A 23,861-nucleotide genomic window follows, 5' to 3' on the forward strand; every position below is an offset into this window, starting at 1 on the left:
ACAAAGGCCCCTTTCCAGGATACACGTGGCTCTGTGGCCCCAAAGCCCTCATCCACCCATTGGAAGGCAGGGCCTCCAGAGATATGCCTCCACGGGGTGCAGTGTTATTCCCACCCCAGCCCTGGGGTTTTCTCAATCTCTTGAGAAAGAGATTGTAACTGTGGGGGGATATCACCTCTCTGCTTCGCCTGCACCCCAGCAGACAACATGAGGCCTCCGGTACTGTGAAGAAAAGGCAGGTGTCTGGGGAATAAACCATATGTCCAGAGGGAAGCGGAGAAGCTTGCCCTCTGATGCTAATTGCATTCCACAGCTTGCTGTTTCAGCAGCTAGAAGCAAACCCGGGCCTGATTAGGCTCTTATTCAATAAGACTCTAGTCCATGCAAGATCAGGAGACATGGATTTTTCTAGACTATTTTTTGGTCAGAAAATGCCCTGGAATAGACTGCTTTGGTCTCAGGACACTAGCCTATACTGAGTCAATGTCATTCTTATAACAGCACAGTAACCAAAACTGATTTATAATATAACTTTTTGGACATTAAAGTGTTAATGAAATTGCTGTCATGAAAAAGAATAGCTCGGATTTTTATTTTAACCATTCTCAAGGTCCCATCTCTTTTTAAAAATTCATTTCCTCTCACTTGAAGAAACTGCTTTATCATCTAATTTAAAAAATCAGTTCCCCTCCCCCCAAGGTGATTTACTTTCTCTATAGAAAAATGGTAGTAACCGGCCAAGAATCTAAATGTTAAATGCAAGGAAAAATGAGACCTTTGGAAATGAAAATAAATGATCAATTTTTCTTCCTTCGGAGAAATCACTACTCCCAAAAGATACGGGATGTGGAAAGGAGAGGAAACAAATGATTTCAACTCTAAGTTCCTTGAAAGCAGCCACTCAGCCTTCTTATCTTTCTTTCCATCTATACACTTCTGGACATTTCTGGAGCACTTGTGGATGCCAGCTCTCACTTAGGAAACTCACAGGTCAGGGCAAATGAAAAATAGATCACTGCAGTGAAACAAGAGAAATGCCTCCAGGAGAGACAGGTACTAAGATTGCAGGGTCAAGAACCCCAAAGATAAAGGAGGGCAGGGATGGTATCACGGAGCAGGGGGCATTCGAGTAGGGTATTGACAGGTGAGTAGGAGTTGTCCAATTGGAGGGAGAAGCAGGAAAAGACACATGTTGTGTGGGGGAAAGCTGAATACCACCAACTGAAAGGAAGCACAGCTGAAGAGCATGGCGGAGGAAAGACACATGCTGAAGACACACACAAACCCAATTCAGTGCCTAGATCTTATCTTCTAGCTGACAGTAGCATTAGAAAGGATCCTATACAGTATTACAGAAATCATTCTGGCTTCAGTGTAGAAGACAGACCAGCAGGGGGTGATCCTGAGTTGTGAGGCCAGGGAGGCGACTACTATGCTGGTCCAAGCAAGAGATGAGGAAGACCTGCACCAGGGCAGTGGTGGTGTGGATGCAGAAGGGCAGGTGCAAGAGACGCCTGTAAGGTGGGATCAGCAGGACTGGGTGAGCAGGCCCTTAGCCTCAAGTTTTCATGCAGAGAATGTGGAAAGCTGCAGGCTGACAGCAAATTGCATAATTCATGCTGAGAAGGAAAGAGCCAAGAAAAAATGATAGTGGGAGGATGGAAAAAGGTGGGAGGCATCTAGCTAAGAAGAAAAGGGCAAAGGAAACTGAGCAGAGAACAGGTTGGATTAGTGCCACATAACCTCAGGTTTGGAAGAGGCCTTCCCTGATAAGTGGCTTTCTAGCCTTTCTTTACATACTTCTGTTGATGGGGAGCTCATTACCTGTAGAGTCATCCCATTCCATTGATACCTTTTGTGAGTTCTTTGAACCACAATCTTTTCCTCTGGCTCCACAGAGCTACCTTTGAATTTTTACTTTCAGTTGCTCAAAGACACTTTTTGGAAACCTATTTGATTTAGCAAGAAGCAGCTAGATGGCCTGGCAGGCCTCCCATCCTGCCGATGGAGAATCCTCCACTAGAGCAGGGCAGAGGCTGAGATAAATTCACAGTGCAGGAACACAAAGTTGAGGACACGTGTGGTTGCCCACTCTTGCCCTTGTCCTTGGGTTTTAAGCTACTTTAGCTGTCTGAGTCCCCTGCCCCATCCCACCCCATCAGAAAATCACCAATACCGTGCTGTTGCAGCCAGCAAAGCAGGCAGACAGGTAGGTGATGCCATCTGCTCCACACACTGGAGTGAAGGAATCCGTTTGGCATTCACAGTTTTTATTGCAGGACGAGTAGGGGTCCAGGGCCGAGTCAGGTGATGAGCTGGAAAAGACAGGAAACGTGGAACCCATCAGAGAAAGGTCAACTTCTGTTGGATCCCCCCAGTGACAGCCCTCTGCCCTCTGTGGTCATGGTCGCCAATGCGGTCATGGTTCAGGGAAGGAGGGCCATCAGTGCTTGGACTGTGCATGGATATACAGAAGCTGCCTCTGCCCGTGCTCCCATTCTGCCTGTTTGACCTCGCAGGGTGGCAGATAAGCCCGGCCCTACTTCTCCTGACTTAACTTCAGGAGAAGGCCTGGTGGCCTGCTCAGAGGAGGAGACTGGTGTGGAGAGGAACTGGTACCCTGCAGGCCAACCATGCTGCAGCCCTGATGCTCCAAACTGGATTCCCAAGGCAGCTGCAGAGTCTCACGTAGAAAAGGGGACTGCTATTGGCACTGGATATGTAAGGACTCTCTGTAATTCCCTCTAAGGGCAAGTCTGATTCGACTTTAGTTCAAAGTCTTGGGATAATAACTAGGAAGTAAGTTGTCCTATAAGAGCTAACTTCTTTCCATTCTTCTCTCCTTTTTTCCCCTCCATCTCTCCCTCCCACACTTATCAGTACCTACTATGGCTCATACCCTGTAATTACTATGTGAGTCTAATGATAGCTTCTGATGGTTTAAGGCATTGTTGGGACTTCCCTGGTGATTCAGTGGTTAAGACTCCGTGCTTCCATTGCAGGGGGTGTAGGTTTGATCCCTGGTCAGGGAACTAAGATCCCTCATGCCATGCATGCGGCCAAAAAAAAAAAAAAAAAAAAAAAGAATTGTTGAAGTCTCTTATTTTAAGCTGAATTTGAAAATAAAACTTATTTTTAATTTTCTATCTTCACGTCATTCCTAAAATCAAATGACAAAAATTGGCATTTGAGTCCTCTGGGGAGTGAATGTCTGACTGTCTCCCCAGTGCTCCCTTGGCCGCCCTGGGAGAGAGCCTTTAAGTGGAAGTCAGCCCTCTCTGCCCAGAAGGTTCACATAGACTGTTCAACCCTGGGAGGAAGATGCAGAGGCATCATCGACTTCGCAGCTCATGGTCACTAGGGACAGAACTGGCTCCATTAACCTACCCAGGAGAGAGGGTCCTGGCATCCTGGGCAGGCAGGGGTGGCGAGACCTTTCTGGGACTTACGTGTTTCCATAGGGAACAGTAACCCCAGCCACAGGGCCCGTGTCACAGCCCAGGAAGAGGAAGGAGACGTAACAAGCGGTGGACACCAGGTTGACGAGCATGGCCATCCGAATGGCCCCGAGGGCAGACAGGCTGAGTTTCTTCACCAGGAGACCGCCCAGGAAGATGCCCAGACAGGCACATGGGATCGCAGTCATCCCTGGAGGAGAGCAGAGGGGCAGGGACCATTAGCCAGGGAAGAGGGGCCAATCAATGCAGACCCTGGGTGCCAGGCCCGAGGCCGAGCCCTGCACGGACAGGATTCCCTGTGACACCACTGTGGTACCACTTGCTCCACTGTGCCCCAAAGTGTCTGCTAACGGCCTCATTTCTACCCTCAAGGAGCTCACGAAAATCGGGGAAGACAGACCCATAAAAACTCCATGATTAGGAGTCTAAGTCACACACCTGGCATGCTAAGTGGGGAACCCTCGTGGGAAACACACCCAGCTGGTGTGGGAACAACCGAGAGACACGTCAGACCAGCTGGGAACACGCACGCGCGTTTGAGAAAAGCATCAGGGAGCAGTGATGTGCCCTCTGTGTGTTTTCCAGGTGGTGTGGGAAAGGGGATCAAATTGGGGATTTTCCCCCACTCTTCAGGCAAGGAAGGGTCTGGAGGCTGTTTAAACGAAGGTCCCAGAACTCACCAGCCTGTGGAGACAGTGTTTTAACCAGCCCCGTGACCTCTCAGGAAGCAGCGTCAATCAAGTTAATACGTTTCATAGCTCCTGGTGAGGAATTGGCATATATTTTTTTTCCCCTTTCTTATAAACAGAGCTATCTGCAAGGCAGCAGGACCATAAACCTGTTGTTTCTGATTCTCAGAGACTCAGGGCATCTTAGGAGGACCGAAGGATCCTAGGGTTCCAATCTCCTGTTTGGTTTTGTTCTGTTCTGATTCACTTCATCTAAACTCAGCTTTAAATTACTGTGTGTCATTTATCTACCGTGTAGATTGGGCATGGCTAATTTTCCAGTTTAGGCTGCCTCTTCCTTGCCAATCAACAGACCTCTAGGTCAACTGACTCCATCAATCAGCTGGTATGCGCTAAAGGAATGCAAATTAATTTTAATATTCTGGTGAGAAAAACAATCAGGGAGGCTGAGCTCTGCAAGGGAAATAGCACAAGTTACACTTCGTGAAAAACATAGTATCTCTGTATTATTTGATGCTCTTGGACGAGCTGTGCTTGGTTCTCTCTCGTCCTGGTATAGATGATCCTCAGGACCTCGCCCCTATTTGCCTGTCTAAACCCCATGCCACTCCGCTCCCCCAACTATCCTCCTCCCCTCTCTCCCTGGAAGAGGCCAAATCCGTTCAGGCCCCCAGTCTCTGCACTTGCTGTTTCCTGTTCTAGGACATTCTTACCCTCTACCTTTACTTGGCTGGGCCCTATGGAGGGCCTTCCCAGACCGCCCCATCTAGAGTGGTCCTGCAGCCCATTTGGGATTTCCTACTGTTTCTTGCCCTGTTTTATTGTTGGCATGGCTCTCCCCAGTATCTGAAGCTGCCTCAGGTATTTCTGGTTTTCTCGTTTCTTGTTCTCTCTCCCCCTCCTGAAATGCAGCTTCCCTGAGGACAAGAACCGTTCCATCCTGTTCAGTCCCGGCTCCCTGTGCCTACCACGGTGCCCAGCACAGAGTGGGCGCCTGGGGATTATTTTCAAGATGAACGGAACAGCGAGCAGATGGGATTTGTGTGAGTGAATACTGATGGCCAGAGCCCACGCCCAGAGAGCAGGTTGCATTTTGTTCCATTTTCCATCAGAGGCAGCAGGGAGCGGCCCCTGGTGATGATGGTAACTATGGCAATAACAGGCTTTCAGCACCTTTCCTCCAAGCCATCATCAGCCTTCCCTCTCCCTCCCTGACGTGTGTGCAGCCTTAGCTTGCGGGCAGTTATCAGAACTACCCCCCAACTCCATCCTCATTAGCTCCACCTATGCAGATTGAGTCCTTTTTATCTTCACGCATAAATCAATGCCATCAGCCCTTAATCATCTGTGTTGCTCTTTTCTGAACTCTGCCCCATCTGCTGATGACTTCGTGGGTGGCCCAGAGACAGCGCTGATGGCCCAGGATGACTGCAGGGGTCCATCCCCTAGGTTTGCGGGGGCTACTGATGAAGCATTTTTGGACACGAGCCTCGCCTTACGCTTCTGCTGCCTCTCTCTGTCCCCTAAAGGCCCCCCTGCCATCCCCTCCTGCAGCCAGCCTTCCAGAGTCCATGCTAACAGACTGATGCTATGGGTAGGGCACAGAGAGAGGGCACGTGTCCTGCCTGCCTGGGCTGCCAGCCGGATGGACGGACCGACAGATGGGCCACCAGGCTGCTTCTCCACATGGCGGGAGAGGGTCTCCCTATGCAAGTGCTCTAACAGACAGAGTCCCTGGGACAGAAACAGGTGCAGGAAGGTGAGATTGTTTTTGACCTTCTGCCCTGAAGACTACTGATTTGTTTGCTGATAGAAAACTTTGGAAATCTGTCCTGAAATAGAACAGAGCCCCAACTTTGAAGCAAATGTGATCAAAATGTAAGGAGCTGCTGCAAAGAAATCAGGAAGTGAGAGATAAACTCTTTGGGTGCTGGAGGGCAAAACCTGAGAGATTGTAGGTATAATGAAGAAGTTATAACTTTAATTATAGAGAGACACATTTTACCCTATCTCTGTCAGACAGGTACTAAAGGGCTGACTGCATCTTGCTAATACCTCTTGGAAGAAATACTTATAAAATAGTGGACGGTAGAGAGTTATTAGTAAAAAAGAAAAACACAAGGCTTGTGCTGCCCTAGCAGCTCCCAGGGAGAGGTGCTGGGATCTGGCCACATCATTGCCGGTAGGGTTTTAATTTTTTTTAACTTGATACCTTACGTCCTGTGAAGTGCATAAGCTTAAGGGAACACTGATGAATTTTTGCCCCTTTATACACCCCTGTATTAAAACATTTCCGGCAGCCCCAGGGGCTCCCTGGTGCCTCCATTCCCTCCACCCTCAAGGGTAACTATCATTCTGGCCTCTATCACTTTAATTAACTTTTCTTCTTTTTAACTCATAAATATGTACTCTTTTGTGTCTGACGTCTTTCAACTCTGTCAGATCCATCCACACCGAGGCGTGTATACAAGCTCTTTCTTTCTCGTGCTGTATGACAGTTCACTGTATGAATATTCTATCATTTATTTGCCCATTCTAGTATCGATAGATATTTGGGTTGTTTCTAGTTTGGGGCTGTCATGTATAAAGCTGTTTTGGATACTGTACCTAGGCATATATAAATGAGTGGACCTAAACACTCACTTCTGTTGGATTTATGCCCAGAAGTGGAATGCTTGGATCCCAGCGTAAGCATACGCTTTTAGCTTTCATGGGTACTGCCAAACAGTTTTCCAAAGCGCTTGCACCATTTTGCACTCCCACCAGCAGTGTATGAGAGTTCCAGTGGCTCCACATCCTCGCCAACACTTGGTACTATCAGTCTGGCAGACATGGACTAGTATTTCATCGGTGGTGCTCGTATGTGTCTTCCGGATGACTCATGATGGGTCAGCACCTTTACGTGGGTTTATTGGCCGTTTTGTGAAGGAAATGCTAAGGAGAAGATCAGAAAATATCACCTCGCCCATTTCTCTCAGGACATGATCTACTTCTACTTAACAGAGAAGAGAATTCCATGGGGCTGGAGCCCTCTCGACTGCCAGGCCGGACTTGTCATATTCTCAGGGGCCATCATTGTGTTTCTCTCCTTCTCTGCACTTTCAGAACAGATGAGCTCTTCTGTCAAAGGCTGTCCACTATACTCCCTCTCTTTTCTGCACATCGCCTCTGCTGGTTCTTTCCCCTCTGCTCAGACACCTGCTCAAGTCCTTCCTGTCACAATAGCAACTGTCTCTTAGCAACAGCACCGTCACTACTCCAATCCCTTGACTGCAATACACACTGCCCACCATGTCTTCTCTCCGTCCCTCCACCACTAAGCTCTGGAAAGTGTCCTGCAGTCGCTGGCTATTCCTTCCCTCTTGTGGGCTGCTCCCCTGCTGCTGTTTCATGGACACAGCCCTGACACAGGCTGAAAGACGTCCTGGCTGTTGAAGGGACCAGAGACATGTGAGGCCGCATCACGCGTGGGCACTCATGCTGCTGACAGCTTCCTTCTTGGTATCATCTCTTCCTTGACCCCCGTGATCCACGGATTTCTCTCAGGAGTTGCTTCTTGAACTTCTCTATGGCCTCCTGTATTTCCTATGAGCAGTGTTTCACCCCCTCTATTCTAATTCTACACATTTTCCTTCTGCGAATTCCACTCCTGTGTCCTCAACTACCATGCACAAACGGATGCAACCCACATCTTCTTCTTCAGCCCTCAACCATGCACAGGACATCATGTAGATATACCACGGCCATCTCACACTCAGCAACTTCAACTCTGAACTCACAACCTTCCCTACAGATCTGATTCTTTTCTGCTATTTCCAGGTTTCACAAATGGTACCACCCTTTGTCTGAGCCAGAAACCTGGAAGTCATTCTCGACCCTTCATTCTCCTTCCTCCGCCACGAGACCGCTTTCCCTACTGCGTATAAGGAATGCGCCTTCTCGTGAGGGCAAACGGGTTTTCTTTAGCATGTCAGCTCCAAAGGACTGGAAGCAGATTCCTGTAGTCTACTGCTGAGAAGACTGGTAAGATCACGCTTGAGCTTGGGGAGAAGGAGTGTCATGATCCATTAATTACATCTGCCATGGGCACAGGGATAGAGGGGAGCATATGGCTTCCAACCTCTATATTTGCTGACCGTGGGTTTTATGCTGCCAAGAATATCCTTGCTTTTTTATGTTCTTGACCAAAGGCTACTAAACTTTCAAGATCCATCTTGATTCCCCTCTTCCTTCCTCACATCTTCCCCCCAATTCTCCAGTTCACACTGATTTATAGACTTCCTGGCCTGTCACAATGCTTCCTATGCACACTTTACATTTTAGCTCTTTATTATCATGTACTTTTAGCAATTGTCTCAGGCAAGTAAATCTTACTCCAAGAAAATACTTTGAAATTCTTCTGTACGCTGACCACACGTATATACTTCTGCAGGGGCAGCGCAGTCCGGGCTGTTTGGTGGGTTTCAGTCAATTCTTATAGTATTACAAGCAGTGACGGCCTCTCTCCACCCCCCTGGGAGGCTGAGAAACAGACTCACCGAGCAGCTGGTTGGCAGAAGAGGTGGTGAGGTTAAACTGCTGCTCCAGATACTTCCCCAAGAAGGCAGCGAAGCCAGCCACCACTGCAATCTCCATGCAGGCGGCCAGGATGATGCAGGTAAACACAGGGTTTGAGAGCAGGTGCTTTGTGACCTTCGGGATCACTGCAGGGAGAGAAGCAGAGGACCAAGGTCACACACTGCACTCCCAGGCCTTCTGCCCCCAAGGCCCCAATTTGACCCATCTCAGTAAACAGCATCAGGAATCACCTGGTTGCTCAGGCCAAAGCCTATAACCTGTTAAGTCAGCCATAATTGTGAAAACTCTGGCTTCAAAATATATGCTGATGTCTCGTCGACTAAACTGACAACTACGAAAGCAGGAGAAACTACACCATGACTTTTCTTTTTTTTTTAACAGCACACTTGAAACACTATTTTATAAGCCATCACAAGTTATTTCCATCCAAGAAAAAGACGAGTTCGGGGTTTGTTTCTCAAAAGGGAAAATATAACTTAATCGTATTATAATTATAAATGTATTAATTATATTAATACATCTAAGTATATATTATCAATATACCTGTGATGAATATTTATAATGGTGTGTGTTAAGAAAATATATTTAATCTTTTTTTTTCAGCAACTTTTTTTTTTTTATATTGGAATATAGTTGATCAACAACGTTGTGTTAGTTTCAGGTGTACAGCAAAGTGATTCATGTATACATATGCATGTATCTATTCTTTTAAGAAAATATATTTCATCTTAACAGTTTCAAGAAAGAAATGATAGTGTACGTATATGCATACACACATACACACGCACACACAATACATATATAATCCAGCCTCCACCCACCCACCCCGCTTCCTTCTCACAACCACATTCGCCTGGCCAAGCTTCCATGAGCTTTCACTTGGGGAAGACTAGGGTCTTGGTTTTCACTCTTGATCCAATATAATCCTCCCCTATGCAGTAGTCAATGGGATCAGCTCACATCAGCTTCCTACTCAAACTCCACAATGGCCAAAATCCACACTTGGTACGATGGCCCACAGTCTGCCCCTTGGCTATCCGATCGCACTTCTGACCACTCTCCATCCTCCCTCTGCTCCAGCCCCACCTGCACCTGGTCCTCCCCACCCAGCTCTTTGCACCAGGGCTCTTCCCTCCATTAAATGCTCTGAACCCAGATCTTTGCTCCATCTCTTCCTTATTCCTCGGGTGGTCTTTCCTCAACACCCAAGGCAACCTAGAAGCTGCTGCCCGCCCAGCCCTGATGCTCAGGGCTCAGATGAGAGTTGATGGTGGGCAAAAGTGCTTTGTGGCTTGTGTACCGCTTTAATTACCACTGGAGCCAAAGCAGGTTTTGCTGAGGTGATACATTTCAATCTTATTTTATTTTACTCTGTTTTTCCTAAAGTAGGTGGTTTCATAAACCGCTCAGGTTTCCTTTTAATTTGCTGCTTTTACAAATGAGAGATTTGGGTTTCTTAAAATCCTTTGAATGTAATCACATTATTTGGCTCTTTCCAGCCATTAGAATCCTTTGTACATGGTCTTTGACCAGATCTCCTCAGCTATGGAGTGATGACATATCCTGGCAGTAGGCAAGGGGTCTGGGGGTATCAGGACAACCCCATCATTTCAATACTTATGCCATTATTTTGATGTGCACTTAGTAAAAAAAAAAAAAAAAAAAGTTAACTAAAATAAAACTGATACATCAAATGCATGGTTTCATGGCTACCATAGCTTAAGATGACGCTAGGTTAAATAAAACAAGTAGATTTAAAGTTATTTAAAGAGAAAGTTATGTAAATGATGGTACAGGTGGTAAGGAAATAGGCAAAAACGTGTAAAAGTGGTGTACCAGTGATAAGTTAGGGGACCTCTGTTCTGCTGTACTCATAATAATGTGGAACATTTGGCATGCGGTGTACTTGTTTCCACCTGTGTAAATAGAAAAAGATAAGACAGAGTCCCAGATGTAGCAAGTACTATTCCAGGTCTAGGAAAAACCAATCAGTGCCCATGGTCATACAAAATAAAGAGGTGAGCAATGTCTAACACTGCATTCCAAGGTAATGAATTAGCCAGCTGTCCTAAAGAAGAGAGCTAATTACACAGGCTCAATCTCATTTCCTAGGAGATGAAACCTCTAAATGGCCCAACTAATTAGAATAAAATAATAATAGGAGATACATAAGTTTTTAATAATGTTAACAGACAAGCTCAATAAATCAAAATAACAGAACAATGGGTCAGGAACTGGCAGATACACACAACATAAAATTTATCATTTCTGGGAAAGATACCAAGTTTCAAAAATGAAAATCTCTATATAAGACAGGGACTTAAGGATCCTTTGACGTACTAAAAGGAACTTAGCTATGGGAATGGACTGAGCCAGATGATTGGAGGCTCAGAATCACTGTGGGCTGAGCAATCTGATTCTGCATCCCAACAGATGCAGACAACCAGACAATAACCAGAGCTGGTGGCCTCAGCTGTTCCACGGTGGTTTCTCGTTAAACTACTAAAATCTTAGGAAGGTAACTCTTGGATTAAATAAATGCGTGTGTAGACATGCACAAAATAAAACAAAAACTTTAAAAAATGGTAGGAATAAGAATAAAGATGGTGAGAAAACAACTTTAAATCCATGGTATTTATATATTTATACCTGCTTTATTGCAAGGGACTGGCCTTTATGCGTGTGTTCTGTTCATTTTTTACACGGTTTCGAGCATTTATAATAATCTGACTTTTTTAGCAATGTCATCTCAAATACTTGTCTAGAAGAGGTTACACTTAAAATCTATGCTTAGGGGCTTCCCTGCTGGCGCAGGGGTTAAGAATCCGTCTGCCAGTGCAGGGGACATGGGTTCGAGCCCTGGTCCGGGAAGATCCCACATGCTGCGGAGCAACTAAGCCCGTGTGCCGCAACTACTGAAGCCCGCGCGCCTAGAGCCCGTGCTCCGCAACAAGAGAAGCCACCGTGATGAGAAGCCTGCACACCGCAACAAGGAGTAGCCCCCGCTCGCCACAGCTAGAGAAAGCCCGCGCACAGGAACGAAGACCCAATGCAGCCAAAAATAAAATTAATAAAATAAGTAATAAATTTAAAAATAAATAAATAAATAAAATCTATGTTTAAATGTTGGAAAATTTTCCTTTGTTAAATTCACATTACTAAGTATTGTACAACTATTTAGAGGAATGTTGACTGTGTAATGTTCAAAGATGTGTCCTGTTTGACAAATACAGAAGATGAATACATTGGGCATAAACGGAAGGTAATGAAGTATTTGTCTTCATAAACAAAAACCCCTTGGATGTTAAGACTCCGTTGTCATAAATCACCGCTAATGAGTGAAGGCTGATCTGCTATAGCGTCTGGCACATTGTGATGGTATAATGTACCTGTGACAAGGGACTGGTTGATTATGTCACAAAACACCAAGCTTCACAGAGAGTGGTATGGATTTACATGGGCAACCACAGCACTTCCTTGTAATAGATGAATTTGAAAGCCCCCAGCTATTCATGTTTTGGCGGGTAATAACACTGTCGCTCCATCATTGTAGTCTTTCGGCATTAAGATGTCTAAACTTTGGAAACACTGCTGACAAACAGCGCGTCGGGGACACTCCAGGAAAACCATCCTGTACCATGCTTTTATCGTAGGCTTCATTTACTCTGTTACAGTGCAGACTTTTTAGATCTGGGGACTTCAGTAGGAGAAAGCACCACAGCCACACTTGCTTGCAAATAAAACTGCGGCTGAGCTGGCACCACCAGCATCCTCCAATTCGGAACTATGTTCTCTGGCTCAGAAACGATGCCAATGAGGAGTTGAGTTTGATCACATTAGCTGTCGGGGCCTCGGTACCTCCTTGTCCTTGAACATGGCCATCGTGGTTTATTTGGGGATGACGAGGGCACTTCTCAACAAAGGCAACGCCAGCTAATGGAAAATTTTCATACTTCAGCAAGCATTTTAATTATTGCAGAGATCATTCCATTTCGGTTGGAAGGATTCCTTGTCGAGATAGGAGCCTGCCTGCTTTTGTTTGAATATCTAATGACTAATTTTGCCTTGGATTAGATGTGAAAATCAGTAGGTTTGAGAATTATCTGACTGAAGGCCCAGGGAAGACTCAGTAGGCCTCATCTGCATGAAGAGCATTCTTTTTTCCGCCTATACCCAGCCGGTTCGCCTCCAGAAGTGACAGCTTCCTCTTGTGTTCAGCTATTTTCCTCCCAGTTTCTTCCTCCCATCCTGGGTTTTATTGCAATGACTTGTAGTACTGTCAAAGAAGATTCCCTTCCAAAGGTTCAATCTACCCTCCAAAGCCCCAATTTGAAAAGGGGTATTGATTAGCTTGACCCTAGGGTTGGCTATCCCAGTGTTCCAAGCTTTTTCATGCAAATGGATTGTTAAGCCCATAAAATGCTAACTTTCCAAGGTGGCAGTAGCTAATGAGGCGGCCCAGACAGATAGAAATTGGTGAACCAAGGCCACACCAGGCTACCAAACAGCTACAGTCTCCCAGAGCTATTTGCCTCTCACCTTCTGATTTAGCCTCAGAAGTTGGGAGCTGGGGTAGGAGGCAGGCGGGCTTGTACCATGCAGCTTCACAGCTAGGGAAACCTTTTCACCTCTCATCAGGAGAACGGTGCTGCTACTAGCGGAATGGTACAAAGTTGGGAGCGATCTCCAGGGAAAACAAGTTTGCTACTGCTAGTCTTTGGAAGGCAGTCCTGTAGGATGCAGTTTCTTGGAAAACTGTGGGTTCTCCAAGAGGGAGAAAGGCAGGTTTAGAGAAGTCGTGAGGATTAACCCTGACAGAGCATTTCCTGTGGGCCAAGTACCATTCTAACTGCTTACACATCCACTCGCATTATCCTCACGACAAACTGTGTTCCTGGGATGCTTAAAATCCTCCATTTACAGATGAGAAGACGGAGGCAGACAGTGGCCCCATGGTCAAGGAAGCAAAGCACCTGCTACCACACGCTGTGCTCATAACCACTGTGCTGTTCTGCTCTGGGTTCTGAGGGGTGCTGTTGTTGGCTTGAGGACTAAGCATGCAGGCTGCCCCGGTAACCAAGCTGCAGCTTAATTCTTAGAATGAAGAATAATAAAACATTCCCACTGGGGTTAGGGAAAATGAACAGATCTGACATGACTAAGGGCTTAGTCCATGTCATTTGAAGGCAGAGAAGTAGGAAAGGAAGGGAGGGGGGACAGAGGAATGAAAGAAAGGATTGGAGAGCCTACAGAAGAGTCCTGTACCACAGAAAAGGTTTCACTGAATAAGGTGGTATAAAATAATGGCTAAGAACCTGGTCTAAGGAGCCAGGTCATTGGGATTTGAATTCTGGCTTCAAGATGGACCAGAGCACATGACTCCATCCCATGGATTGCCACAAACATGAAATGAGACCCACTGCATGTAAAGCATGTGGCCCAGGGCTTCTAGTCTAGAATACAGGTAAGAGTCTGATGGGATTAACGGCAAAGATTGACTGTATAGCACAGGGAACTGTATTCAATATCCTGTAATAAACTATAATGGAAAAGAGTATGAAAAATATATATATATATGCATAACAGTCACTTTTCCGTACATCTAAAACTAACACAATATTGTAAGTCAACTATACTTCAGTAAAAAAGAGTCCGATAGGATTAATAGTAATCAATACAATAGAAGTAATCCTTGGCTGTGTTAGGGAGAGAGCCCTTGGGCTGGGAGGAGGACGTCAGGCTTCCTACAGGAATGCCTATGTGATCAGATGTGATGAGTAGAGTGGGGAAGAGACTGGAGCAGATGAACTGAGCTCCTGGGAGCCAAGGGCTTTCCAAGAAGATCCCCCTTCTGCAGGGGGCTGTTCAGCAGATCAGGGGGTCAGGAGGCACAAGTCCTTGTCCACTACCCTTCCTGGGAATTGGAGGTACTCTGGGAAGTGCTCAGCGTGGGGCTCAGTTATACTCCCCTTGACCCTCAGATCTCTCTGCCTTCAGTCTCTCTACTGAAGTTGGCCTTGACTTTCTTTCTCTTTAGTAACACTTCTGTCAATTCAGCATGGTTAACATCTCCCAAGATGGGAGGTGGAGCCAGTCTATGCAACTGCTCAGGAATCATGACAATGACCGCCAAAGCCTGCCTCGCAACCAGCGTTGGATGGGCACCGTGGCAAGGTTTCTCATTTTTAACCCTCACGACTATTACAACAGGGGGTGGTCCTACCATCCTCATTTTAGACCCAAGGAAACCAAGGCTCCCTTGAGAGGCTGAAACCCAACAGTCCGCATCCCAGAATACAAAACAGAGAAGCGAAGGAGGGTGGATTTGAACTCAGTTCTGCCTGCACTCTGGGACTCATCTCTAAATCTTCAGGTTTCTGGGTGGGGCCTCGAATCAACAGAAAAGTACTTTCCTGAAAGGTGAGCCACCATGAAGTGCTTCCCAACATAGGAGACCCATGACCAGAAGAGAACAGAGGTGGGGGGGATCTGGGTGAGATAAATAACAGTATTCAAGTCATGACGACAAAAGAAAAAAAAAAAAAAGAAAGAGGAAGGAAGAAATAATGGAGTGGAAAAACACACCATCATGGAGGCACAAGAGTGAAGCCAAGGTAGAGCGGATCCTGGGAAAAACGAAGTTTCATGGGGTAGCGTGAATGTTCACCAGCCACCAAGTTGGTTCCCACATGCCCAGGGCAGGCTGTCATCCTGGCACCACCGACCCCACTGGACGCCCTTGTCTGGGTCCTCCCGTCTGTCTCATAGGAGGAGCCAGGTGCTCTCAGGTAGAGCAGAGATGTAGCAGCTCCATCCCCAGACATGGGCACTGTGCCTGGTAAGAGCAGATGCTTAATACATGCAAGGTAGATTAAAGAATCCAATAAAGAAACAAATGAATCGCACAGCCTTGAAAGGTAACTGTCATAGTCTCTTAAGGAACATTAGCTGTAGAAACAGAGACCAATTTATGATCACACCATTCGAGATGTTCTGCAGGTTCATGGGCTGTGAGGAAAGTGGGAATAATTAGCTAATACGGTCATTTCCATCACTGATTCTGGAGGTGCCCAAACCATCCCTTGAGTAGGTAGGGGTGAGGGAAATCCCAGTGGGAGGGGAGGCCCGTGGTGCCTCCCGGAAGCGAGCGCCTACCATGAACTTGGCCCCAGACCAGCAGACTTGGGCCCCCTGTGGCCTCATCACTATAGAGGAGCCCATCCCCCAATCTCTGCCCGGGGCATCCAGGGGAGCTTCTAGCATCCTCTCACGGCTAACTTTGAAAGCAGTAACTACCAGGCTTCTGTCTGCCCATCTTCAGTAAGGTAATAGGCAGACAGCAACACCTCCCTTGTATGGAGAAGGTCATGGTTTGAAAGAACAAACAAGAAGCCATCAGCACAGGAAATGAGCATCTACAGCGAAATCCAAGTGTCAGGTGGGTGTGGATCGGTTAGGACAACCCAGAGCCCATCAATTCTACCGACTCTTGAAAAGTCACCACCTCCTTACAGCCACACCAAGGAGGAGCAGCGTGGTTGCCCACTAGCCAGTTTAAAGCAAGAACTAAGTGTCCACAGAGGCATGTCTAGCATCTGCCAGCTGCTGCTCTAAACTGGGGTCATCCCAGTCATTTCCTGGCATCAGCAGTGTGAAGTCAGAAACGTGATCCCCACATGATTTCAGACGTGGAGGAAGGAGCTTGGGAAGCAGCAGGCTCTTATTCAGACCCCAATATTGCATCTTCCCATGTTGGCCGCAGACAGAAAATGACTAAGGAAATCAAGAGTCTTTCGTAAGCGAACGGCCACTTTTATAACTTCATGCCAGCCCCTAGAACCTTCTCTGGGAGCAGGGCGCCCCACCTCAGCAGTGGCCGGGCTCACTGCGTCTGACATCCACAAAAATGCTAACGATGGGAGAATTCATCCCTGGGAAGTCTGGAAAGGGAAACAGCAGTGTCCAGAAAAGAAACGGTGAAGCCAAGCACCCAAGCTGACGTACGTGCCCAACTCTAAACCTAGGCTTCCTAATGCTACTTCCGGAAGTGCTGAGTTTACAGCAGGTCTTCTCAGAGCCTTCAATATGCTAACGTCAACCTCCAAGAGTCATGTCACAGACTGTCCCAAGCTTATTTCATCAGCGGGTCACCTCCCCCATTTTATCTTCTATGCAACTGCCAGAGAAATTAGCCCCTGGTGGAGAACCCTCGAGGGACCCCCACCAGCTCTGACATTTGTTTTCTCCTGGGAGCTCACTTAGAATCTTCTGGGGAGCTTTAAAGACACCCAGATGCCTGGGTCACCTCTCCCTCATCCCCCTTGCCCACCACAGACTCAGAGAATCATAATTTGTAGGGATGCGGCCCCTGAATATGTGTGTTTCAAGAAAGCCCACATGCAGTGCTGACTCAAATCCCTAGTTGGGAAACAATGGCTCATAAAATAAAGTCCAGTCTCATTAGAAGGGCAATGAGAAGGCCCTCAATAATTCATTCATAATTTTACCAAAGACTTACTGGGCAGCTTTGGATACCAGGAACTCTGCTGGATGTGGAAGCTGAGACCAGCCTGCCTTCTATCATGACCTTCCCTAAATCCTCTTCCCAAAACCAGATGTCTCTCTTCCATGCACATCTCAGGCATCCCAGCCCGGAAGCCTTTGCCCTCCCCTCCATCCACGGGAATCCTGCCCGTCCTTCAAGATCAGGCTGAAATGCTGCATCTTTCACGCACCTGTCTTCAAATCCTCCCTCTGTGGTCCTCACTATATCCCTTTGAACCTCCCTTAATCCTCACCACCTTCTATCCTGTATCATAGCAACACATCATAAGTGCCGGAAGAGTGAGCATGAATAAGAGAGTCCTGGGATCCCATAAGTCTGAGAAATAGAAACTAAAGCAAAGCCAGACAGCTTTCCTTCGAGCTGGCCTTCTCAGAGCCTTTAACACAAACATATTCTATGACTCTCCAAGAGCGTCATAGTATACATATGGTTTCCCAACTTATTTGGCCATGTAACCACTACTCCTGGTTATTTTTGTTGATCTGTTTTTCTCTGAGCATCTCAGAGGACTCACGTTCCAAGGAACTCCCATTGGGAAATGCTGTCTTCTAGTTTTTTCCCTCCTTCCTCCCTTTTTTCCTCCCTCCCTCCCTTCCTTCCAAAACCACAAGGAGCATCCACAGTGTGCCAGGCAGCATCGTGCTAGGTGCCCTCACCTATGTTCATCTCAGGCGCTTTGCTGAAATAACTTGAGATGGGGAGTCGTGACTGATGCACGGATATAACCCCCAGTGCATCCTCCATCGACACTGATACGAACACGATGAAACCACTGACCAGTCTGGACCCTGGGGACCTGTAAAAATGACACCTGTGACGTGGCAGCCTCTGAACCACAGCTTGGCATAGAATTCCATGTGGTTGGGAAGGCAGATGGTTTCCTTGGCCACAGAATCAAGAAAGAAGACTTTGACAGGAAACCCACACGAGGGGAAAGCACAGTTCTGAAGATGAATCGCATGATAAAAAACACTCAGCCGTTTGGCCTGCAGAACAAGGACTCTCTGATCACCAGGCCGCTCACGATAACACTGTGCTGAAAGGCAACAGGCCCTTACTTAAGACAGATGTAGCAGAAACCGACTGCTGGCTGGCAGACGATGGAGGTGGCCTGGCACAGATGCGGAAGCCGGAGGCATGAGCTGGGTCCCACGGCCAGGCCGACGCACGTGGGGCCCCCGCGGGAACAGTGGGTGGCACAGAGGTGGGGGGCGAGTATGCACCCTGCCCAAGCAGCAAGACGCCCGCTAGGAAGATGGGCGAGTAAAGACACGCACCCAAAGGCACAGTGCAGGTCAGCCTGAGCCACTGGTCTGGCAGACCCTCTGATTTGGTGGCTGAAGCACCAGGAGCAGATCTTCCTTCCCACACAGGTAAGGCACCTGGGAGCCAGCCGTGACACTCAACACAGGTGGAGCTCCTGCTAAGCCAGTGTCTGCGGGTGGGTCAAACACAGGTCAGAACTCTGGGAGGGGCTGTGTGTGAGGACGGCTTTAGGGAAAGCAGCAAACCGTGCTGGGCTGGGCAGCGCCTATCCAACGATCCATGCATCCCCCCATTTATCAGATGTGTACTGAGCATCGGCCATGTACAAGGGCGTGGGCAAAGCCGGATGTGGTCCCTGACCTCATGGAGCTTATGGAGGAAGTGATCACTCCTACAGAGGTCACATTCTGACCATGACACAGAGAGCAACATGCCGTGGAGGGGTGCCATCAGGAGGTCAGGGAAATGTCCTTGGGGAAATGATGTGTGAGCTGATGTCTGAAGATGGGATCAGAATTCCAGGGGTGGGAAGAGCAAATGCAAAGTCCATTGAGCCTGTGGAATATGAAGGACTAAAAAGAGGCCAGCAAGGTGAGACTGGTATGGTGGGAACAGGGCGGCAGGTGTGAGAAGAGGCTGGAGGGGCAGAATCTCACTGGGCTGGTGGCCACGTGAAGGGTTCGGCCTCTATCTATCAGGATCAGACATATTCTGAACACATCCCAGTGTGGATGAGAGCCTGGAGGGGTAGGGCAGACTGGAGTACAGGACAGACCATGAGCGGGAGGGAGAGATATTTATGTGCTAAAGTCAGCAGAACCGGGTGATGGATGGCATTAGGGGTGTGGGTGGGGAGAGGCGTGGGGAAGGTACCAACCCAGGCAGATTTCATTTCCCCTAGAAATGAAGGTCCTCTAGAGTCGGGCTCTGCATTTCCTCTTTTGAAGAGGGAGAAAGTGGACATTAAGAGTGGAAGTTTCTCCAACACAGTAAAGGCTTTTGTTCCATCCACCCTAGACCGATCCCTTTTTCCTTCTCGGTTGGTTCATTAATAGTTGAGTGGATCTTTGTGGGAAATAGAGGAACAGAGGAAAGAGTTCGGGTTTGGGAGTCTCAGACCCAAGTCCGGTCCCAGCTGCATCCTTCACAGCTGCGGGAACCTGGGTGCACGGTTTAATCTCCCAGAGCTCCGCGTCCCCATGGGTGGCACGGAGATTGGTAACGACACGCACGTTATCAGCCGTACTATGGGGGTCAAGTGGGAGGTCTGTGCAAGTGCTTTGGAAGTCATCAGCTGTACTCCATATTTTGGGCGTGGTTTTTAAGATTCTGAGCCTGAAGGCCCACCCCCACCTTGCCAGCTAAGCCATCACCCGTGGTCACCTGGTGCTACTATCTTTTCTGGGACAGGAAGAGGCCACTTGGCAGTCAGCATGAAGGGCACAGAGACAAGAGCGCTCAGCTTTTGACTTCTCTGCTTACTCAGTGATCAAAGGTGGGCTCTCCCTTCAGGTTTTAAGCCGCTGGTACAGTGACACTCATCCCCCGCTGGGAAGTCCATCAGAGGGTCAGGAAACGCCAATGCTTGCAGGAAGCTGTCCTTCCCTCCCTTTTTAGCTGGACCCTTGCCTAGAAGACTCATTGTTTTAGGACACGTCTGCAGCCACAGTCGCAGTTTTAGTACCCGCTGTTGAAAAGTCACTTAGCACCTTGCTGACGCCACTTTTTCTTTAAGAGAGTTTGTTTATTGCCCGAAGATGCAGCACAAGGTCGTGGTTAAGAAGACAGACACTGAGGCCCTCCACGGTTCAAACGCCTTTCCTTTCCATCTGTAAGCCTCAATTTCCTGGTCTGTAAAATGGCACCAATGTCTCATGGGGTTGGGGGGGGGGATTAAATATGATGGTGCAGGAAAAACAAACGTTAGCTGCTATTATGTGTGTATATGCGTACGTGGGCACACTGGCAAGAAAGTGTTCATTTGTTTACCCATTCATTCATTCAATCCATATTACCTACATGCCAGGCACTAAGCTAGGCAGTGGGAACAAAAAAGATGAATGAGAGCTTCGTGTCCTTGGAGAAGCCACAAGCTTTGGGAAGATGCAGGCAAACAGATGGGCCACTGTGTAGTGGGGGTTACCCCAAGTGCTTTGCGGGGCCTTTGAGGGCAACAGAGGAATGCAGCTAATCTAGTACTGAGCAGACAGGGGCATGAGCACAGAGGGGCTATAGGCAAGGGCTCCTTGGGAAGGTAGGGACCGAGACCAGCCCAGAAGTGGATCAAGGGAGGTAGGGCGTTCCAGGCAGAAACAGCAGCAAAGAGAAGAGTGCGTGAGGTGTTCTGAAAACTGTACAGAACGTGATGGGGAAGTTGGACACACCCGTGGCTGCAGGAACCCGTGGCTGCAGAAAGGGCCCGGGTCCTAACCATCAAGGCCCCTCCAGGGCAAGTGACGCTGGAGCCAATTTCCAAATGCAACACACAACGGTGGATGTGAGAATAAACACACTAGCTAATGAGAATACTGTCCATTTGTGTGTTAACCGTCCCCCTGAATTCTTTCCTCCCACCAGATCTAGACTTTTAGAAACCATTCTGCAAACCCTGAGCATCGGATTCAACGAGACCACGCTACGTGCAGTCCCGGCCCCCAGGGGCTCACTGTGCCGGAAAGGGGAGGCGTGGACACAGCAGTAAACACAAGAGGAGGGAGGTGGTGGTGGTGGTGGTGTGGGGGGGGTTCCTGAAAGATGAATCAGCAAAATGCCCTGAAGAGCAAGAAGAGGGAGGAGGGGCTTTAGAGTCAGGGAGGAAAGGAAAAGTTCTTTGGTGGCACAGCTGAGATGCAAAAACGTGTCTTGGATTTGCAGGCTCCCACCTGGGGGAGATGCTGGAGTTTCACAAGCCCAAGCATTTGTTCCCCTGCTGCCTGCTTTGTGAAATGGATATGTGACAGTCACCGCAAGACGGGGACGTCTGGGCTGTGCAACAAGTAACAGTTTCTCTACACAGTTCTGGAACAAGATTCTGAGCTTTCCATCTCTCACCTTCTTATAACAATTGCAAAACCCAACTGGTGGTCGACTTTGTTGGAAATAGACCTTCAAAGCCTGCTCTGGGGGGAGAGGGCTCTGGAAAGTGATCACAGGCCTGAAGTCCTCTGTCACCGAATGGGAGCTCTATGTCGTCACCTATAAGGGGTAATAAGTCCTAATGCTGACCTTATGCAGCTGCTGTAAAGTTACACCAGACACCACACTGTAAAACCAAGAGGAGCTGAAAGACACGATCAAGGTTGTATGACTGGAAAGTGGCTCAGCTGGATTTGAACCCAGGTGAGCAGCCCCACGGCTCTCTCAGGAGCAGAAGAGGCTGTGTGTCTTGGTCCCAGAGGGAAGGAAGGTGGAGTGGCTGCTCTCGGGCCAACGGCAGTTCTTCTCAGGGGCCTTTGCTATCTGTAGAGCTTGGCAGGGCACACAGATTGATGGCTAGGAAAGAAACCCGTTTGCAAGCTCAAATGAAACGGATGAGAAATTGCAACATGTAGAGCAATGTTAATTCCTCTGATATGTGTAACAATGCTTAGCTTATCTGTACCCGTAAATGTGTTGCAGGCTGTATGCAGACCAGCGGGGCTTCCGAGGCTGCAAATCAGGTGAAGAATTTGGGAGCGCCTGGCAGCATCACGTGCTGCTTCTGGTGGAAATGTCCACGTGGCAGAAACATTTTGTCTCACGTGGAAAAAGTGAAGGATATAAACCACCGTGGCTCCCTCTCCGTGTGTTGGCATGTGTAAAATTTATTAGCATGATAGCTCGCTCCACTGTACCCTGGCTCCTGGGGATTCTTCTAGACACGCTGCCTTCCTTTCCTGCTTGGGCATCCTTTAGGTCCATTAATGGACCTGATGCCTCTGGGAATTGCTAATTCTAAATTAAAAATCATTAACTATCCAAGTGGAGCCCATGTACACACAGGCCATAACTTGTGATGGCTCTGATCTAGCGAGCCTCAGACCCATCTACCCAACTGTGTACTTGTCAGCTCAGACACAGCAAGTTCAGCACTCATCTTGTCACTGGTTCGACTTTGCCCACTGCGTGCCTCCCCTGCTACTATACTTGCTCCAGAATCTAAGCTGCCTTGGTGACTGCTGTGTCCCCGGAGCCTGGCGGGATCTCAGTAAATGCTGACTGAATTAACAAATGGGTTAACCAGTAATTGAATCAGAGCCCGAGAATTCTGAAACCATGGCATCCCTCAAGACTCAGCTCAGCTCTGCACTGGACCCAAGAGGTGGGCTTTCGCTGCCTGTTGACCGTATTTCCATAACCTATGGTGCTGCCCGGTACTGCAGTTCTCATCACATTAGGCCACCTTTCTGACTTGCCGGCCTGTCGCTACATTGGACAGCGAGTTCTCTGATGGCACAATTGTATCATTTTCACCTGTGTCTCCCCAGAGATGAAAGATGAGTGATTACAGGTATAGCTCTTACCATCAGAGGCTTAGGAAAGCAGGGCCATCATCCTGGGAAGAGGAAAAATCTGGAAAGGCTGCCACCGCCCAGGTCCAAGGTGCCCTCTGCAAGGCCCGCTCTCAAGCCAGCCCCATCTATTGCCGTGGATCTGGTCCCTGGGACACTGTGTGGCCAGCTGTGCTATCAGAGGGTCAGCAGGCATCACCCTCCAGCCACCTGGGGGCTCCTGAAGGGGGCCCATTTGGGGAGCCTATTTTAAGAAGCACATACTCCTGAGGGTCCAGACCAGGGCAACCTCAGAGGACACAAAGCACGGGGCCTTCTCATCTAACAGAGCATTCTCACCCTTAGAGATCATCTACAATTCCACATGACGACTTTGGTAGAAGCCATCCCGGAACATGGAGTCAAACATGACATTAGGTTCTTAAATTAGTCTCTTCTGGGAATTAGCACAAGTTCTTTGAATTCCTCGCTGGCTAACAGGTGGTATTAACTGACAATCTTCCAAGGGAATTCTCACGACCACGGTGTCACCGAGGAACGGTGTTACAACTCTATACTTGTGGAGAGAAGCGCGGAGAAGTTAATGATCGCAGAGCCGGTGAAGGGCAGAGCGGGGATCTGAGTGCAAGGTCACCCGAGGTTCTCTCCGTGGTTCTCAAGCATCTCCACAGAAAGTGCACCTCGTTAGACAGAGCTCAGTAAAGAGACTCTCATCAAATCTCTAAGTCGAGCACTGCGAGCCTGAGGTGGCAGCTGCTGAAAGTGGGCCTGGCTGTGTGCCCGGTTCCTGCAGAGGTAACGGTCCACCTGTTTC

The 23,861-nt window shown here is 48.1% G+C and overlaps 1 protein-coding gene across 2 annotated transcripts in view; it reads right to left on the reverse strand.

The window, feature by feature from the left end:
- SLCO3A1 (solute carrier organic anion transporter family member 3A1) overlaps positions 1-23,861 on the reverse strand; it is a 313,358-nt gene that overhangs the window by 35,107 nt on the left and 254,390 nt on the right. For both annotated transcript variants that reach the window (XM_065901421.1, XM_065901420.1), the window contains exons 5-7: positions 8,686-8,850; positions 3,450-3,648; positions 2,177-2,315 (exon numbers count right to left, since the gene is read on the reverse strand). In XM_065901421.1, the coding sequence (XP_065757493.1) occupies positions 2,177-2,315; positions 3,450-3,648; positions 8,686-8,850 (503 nt within the window). The remainder of the gene's footprint in view (positions 1-2,176; positions 2,316-3,449; positions 3,649-8,685; positions 8,851-23,861) is intronic.

Source organism: Phocoena phocoena, chromosome 2 (genome assembly GCF_963924675.1).
Source record: "Phocoena phocoena chromosome 2, mPhoPho1.1, whole genome shotgun sequence".
NCBI classification, from domain to species: Eukaryota; Metazoa; Chordata; class Mammalia; order Artiodactyla; family Phocoenidae; genus Phocoena; species Phocoena phocoena.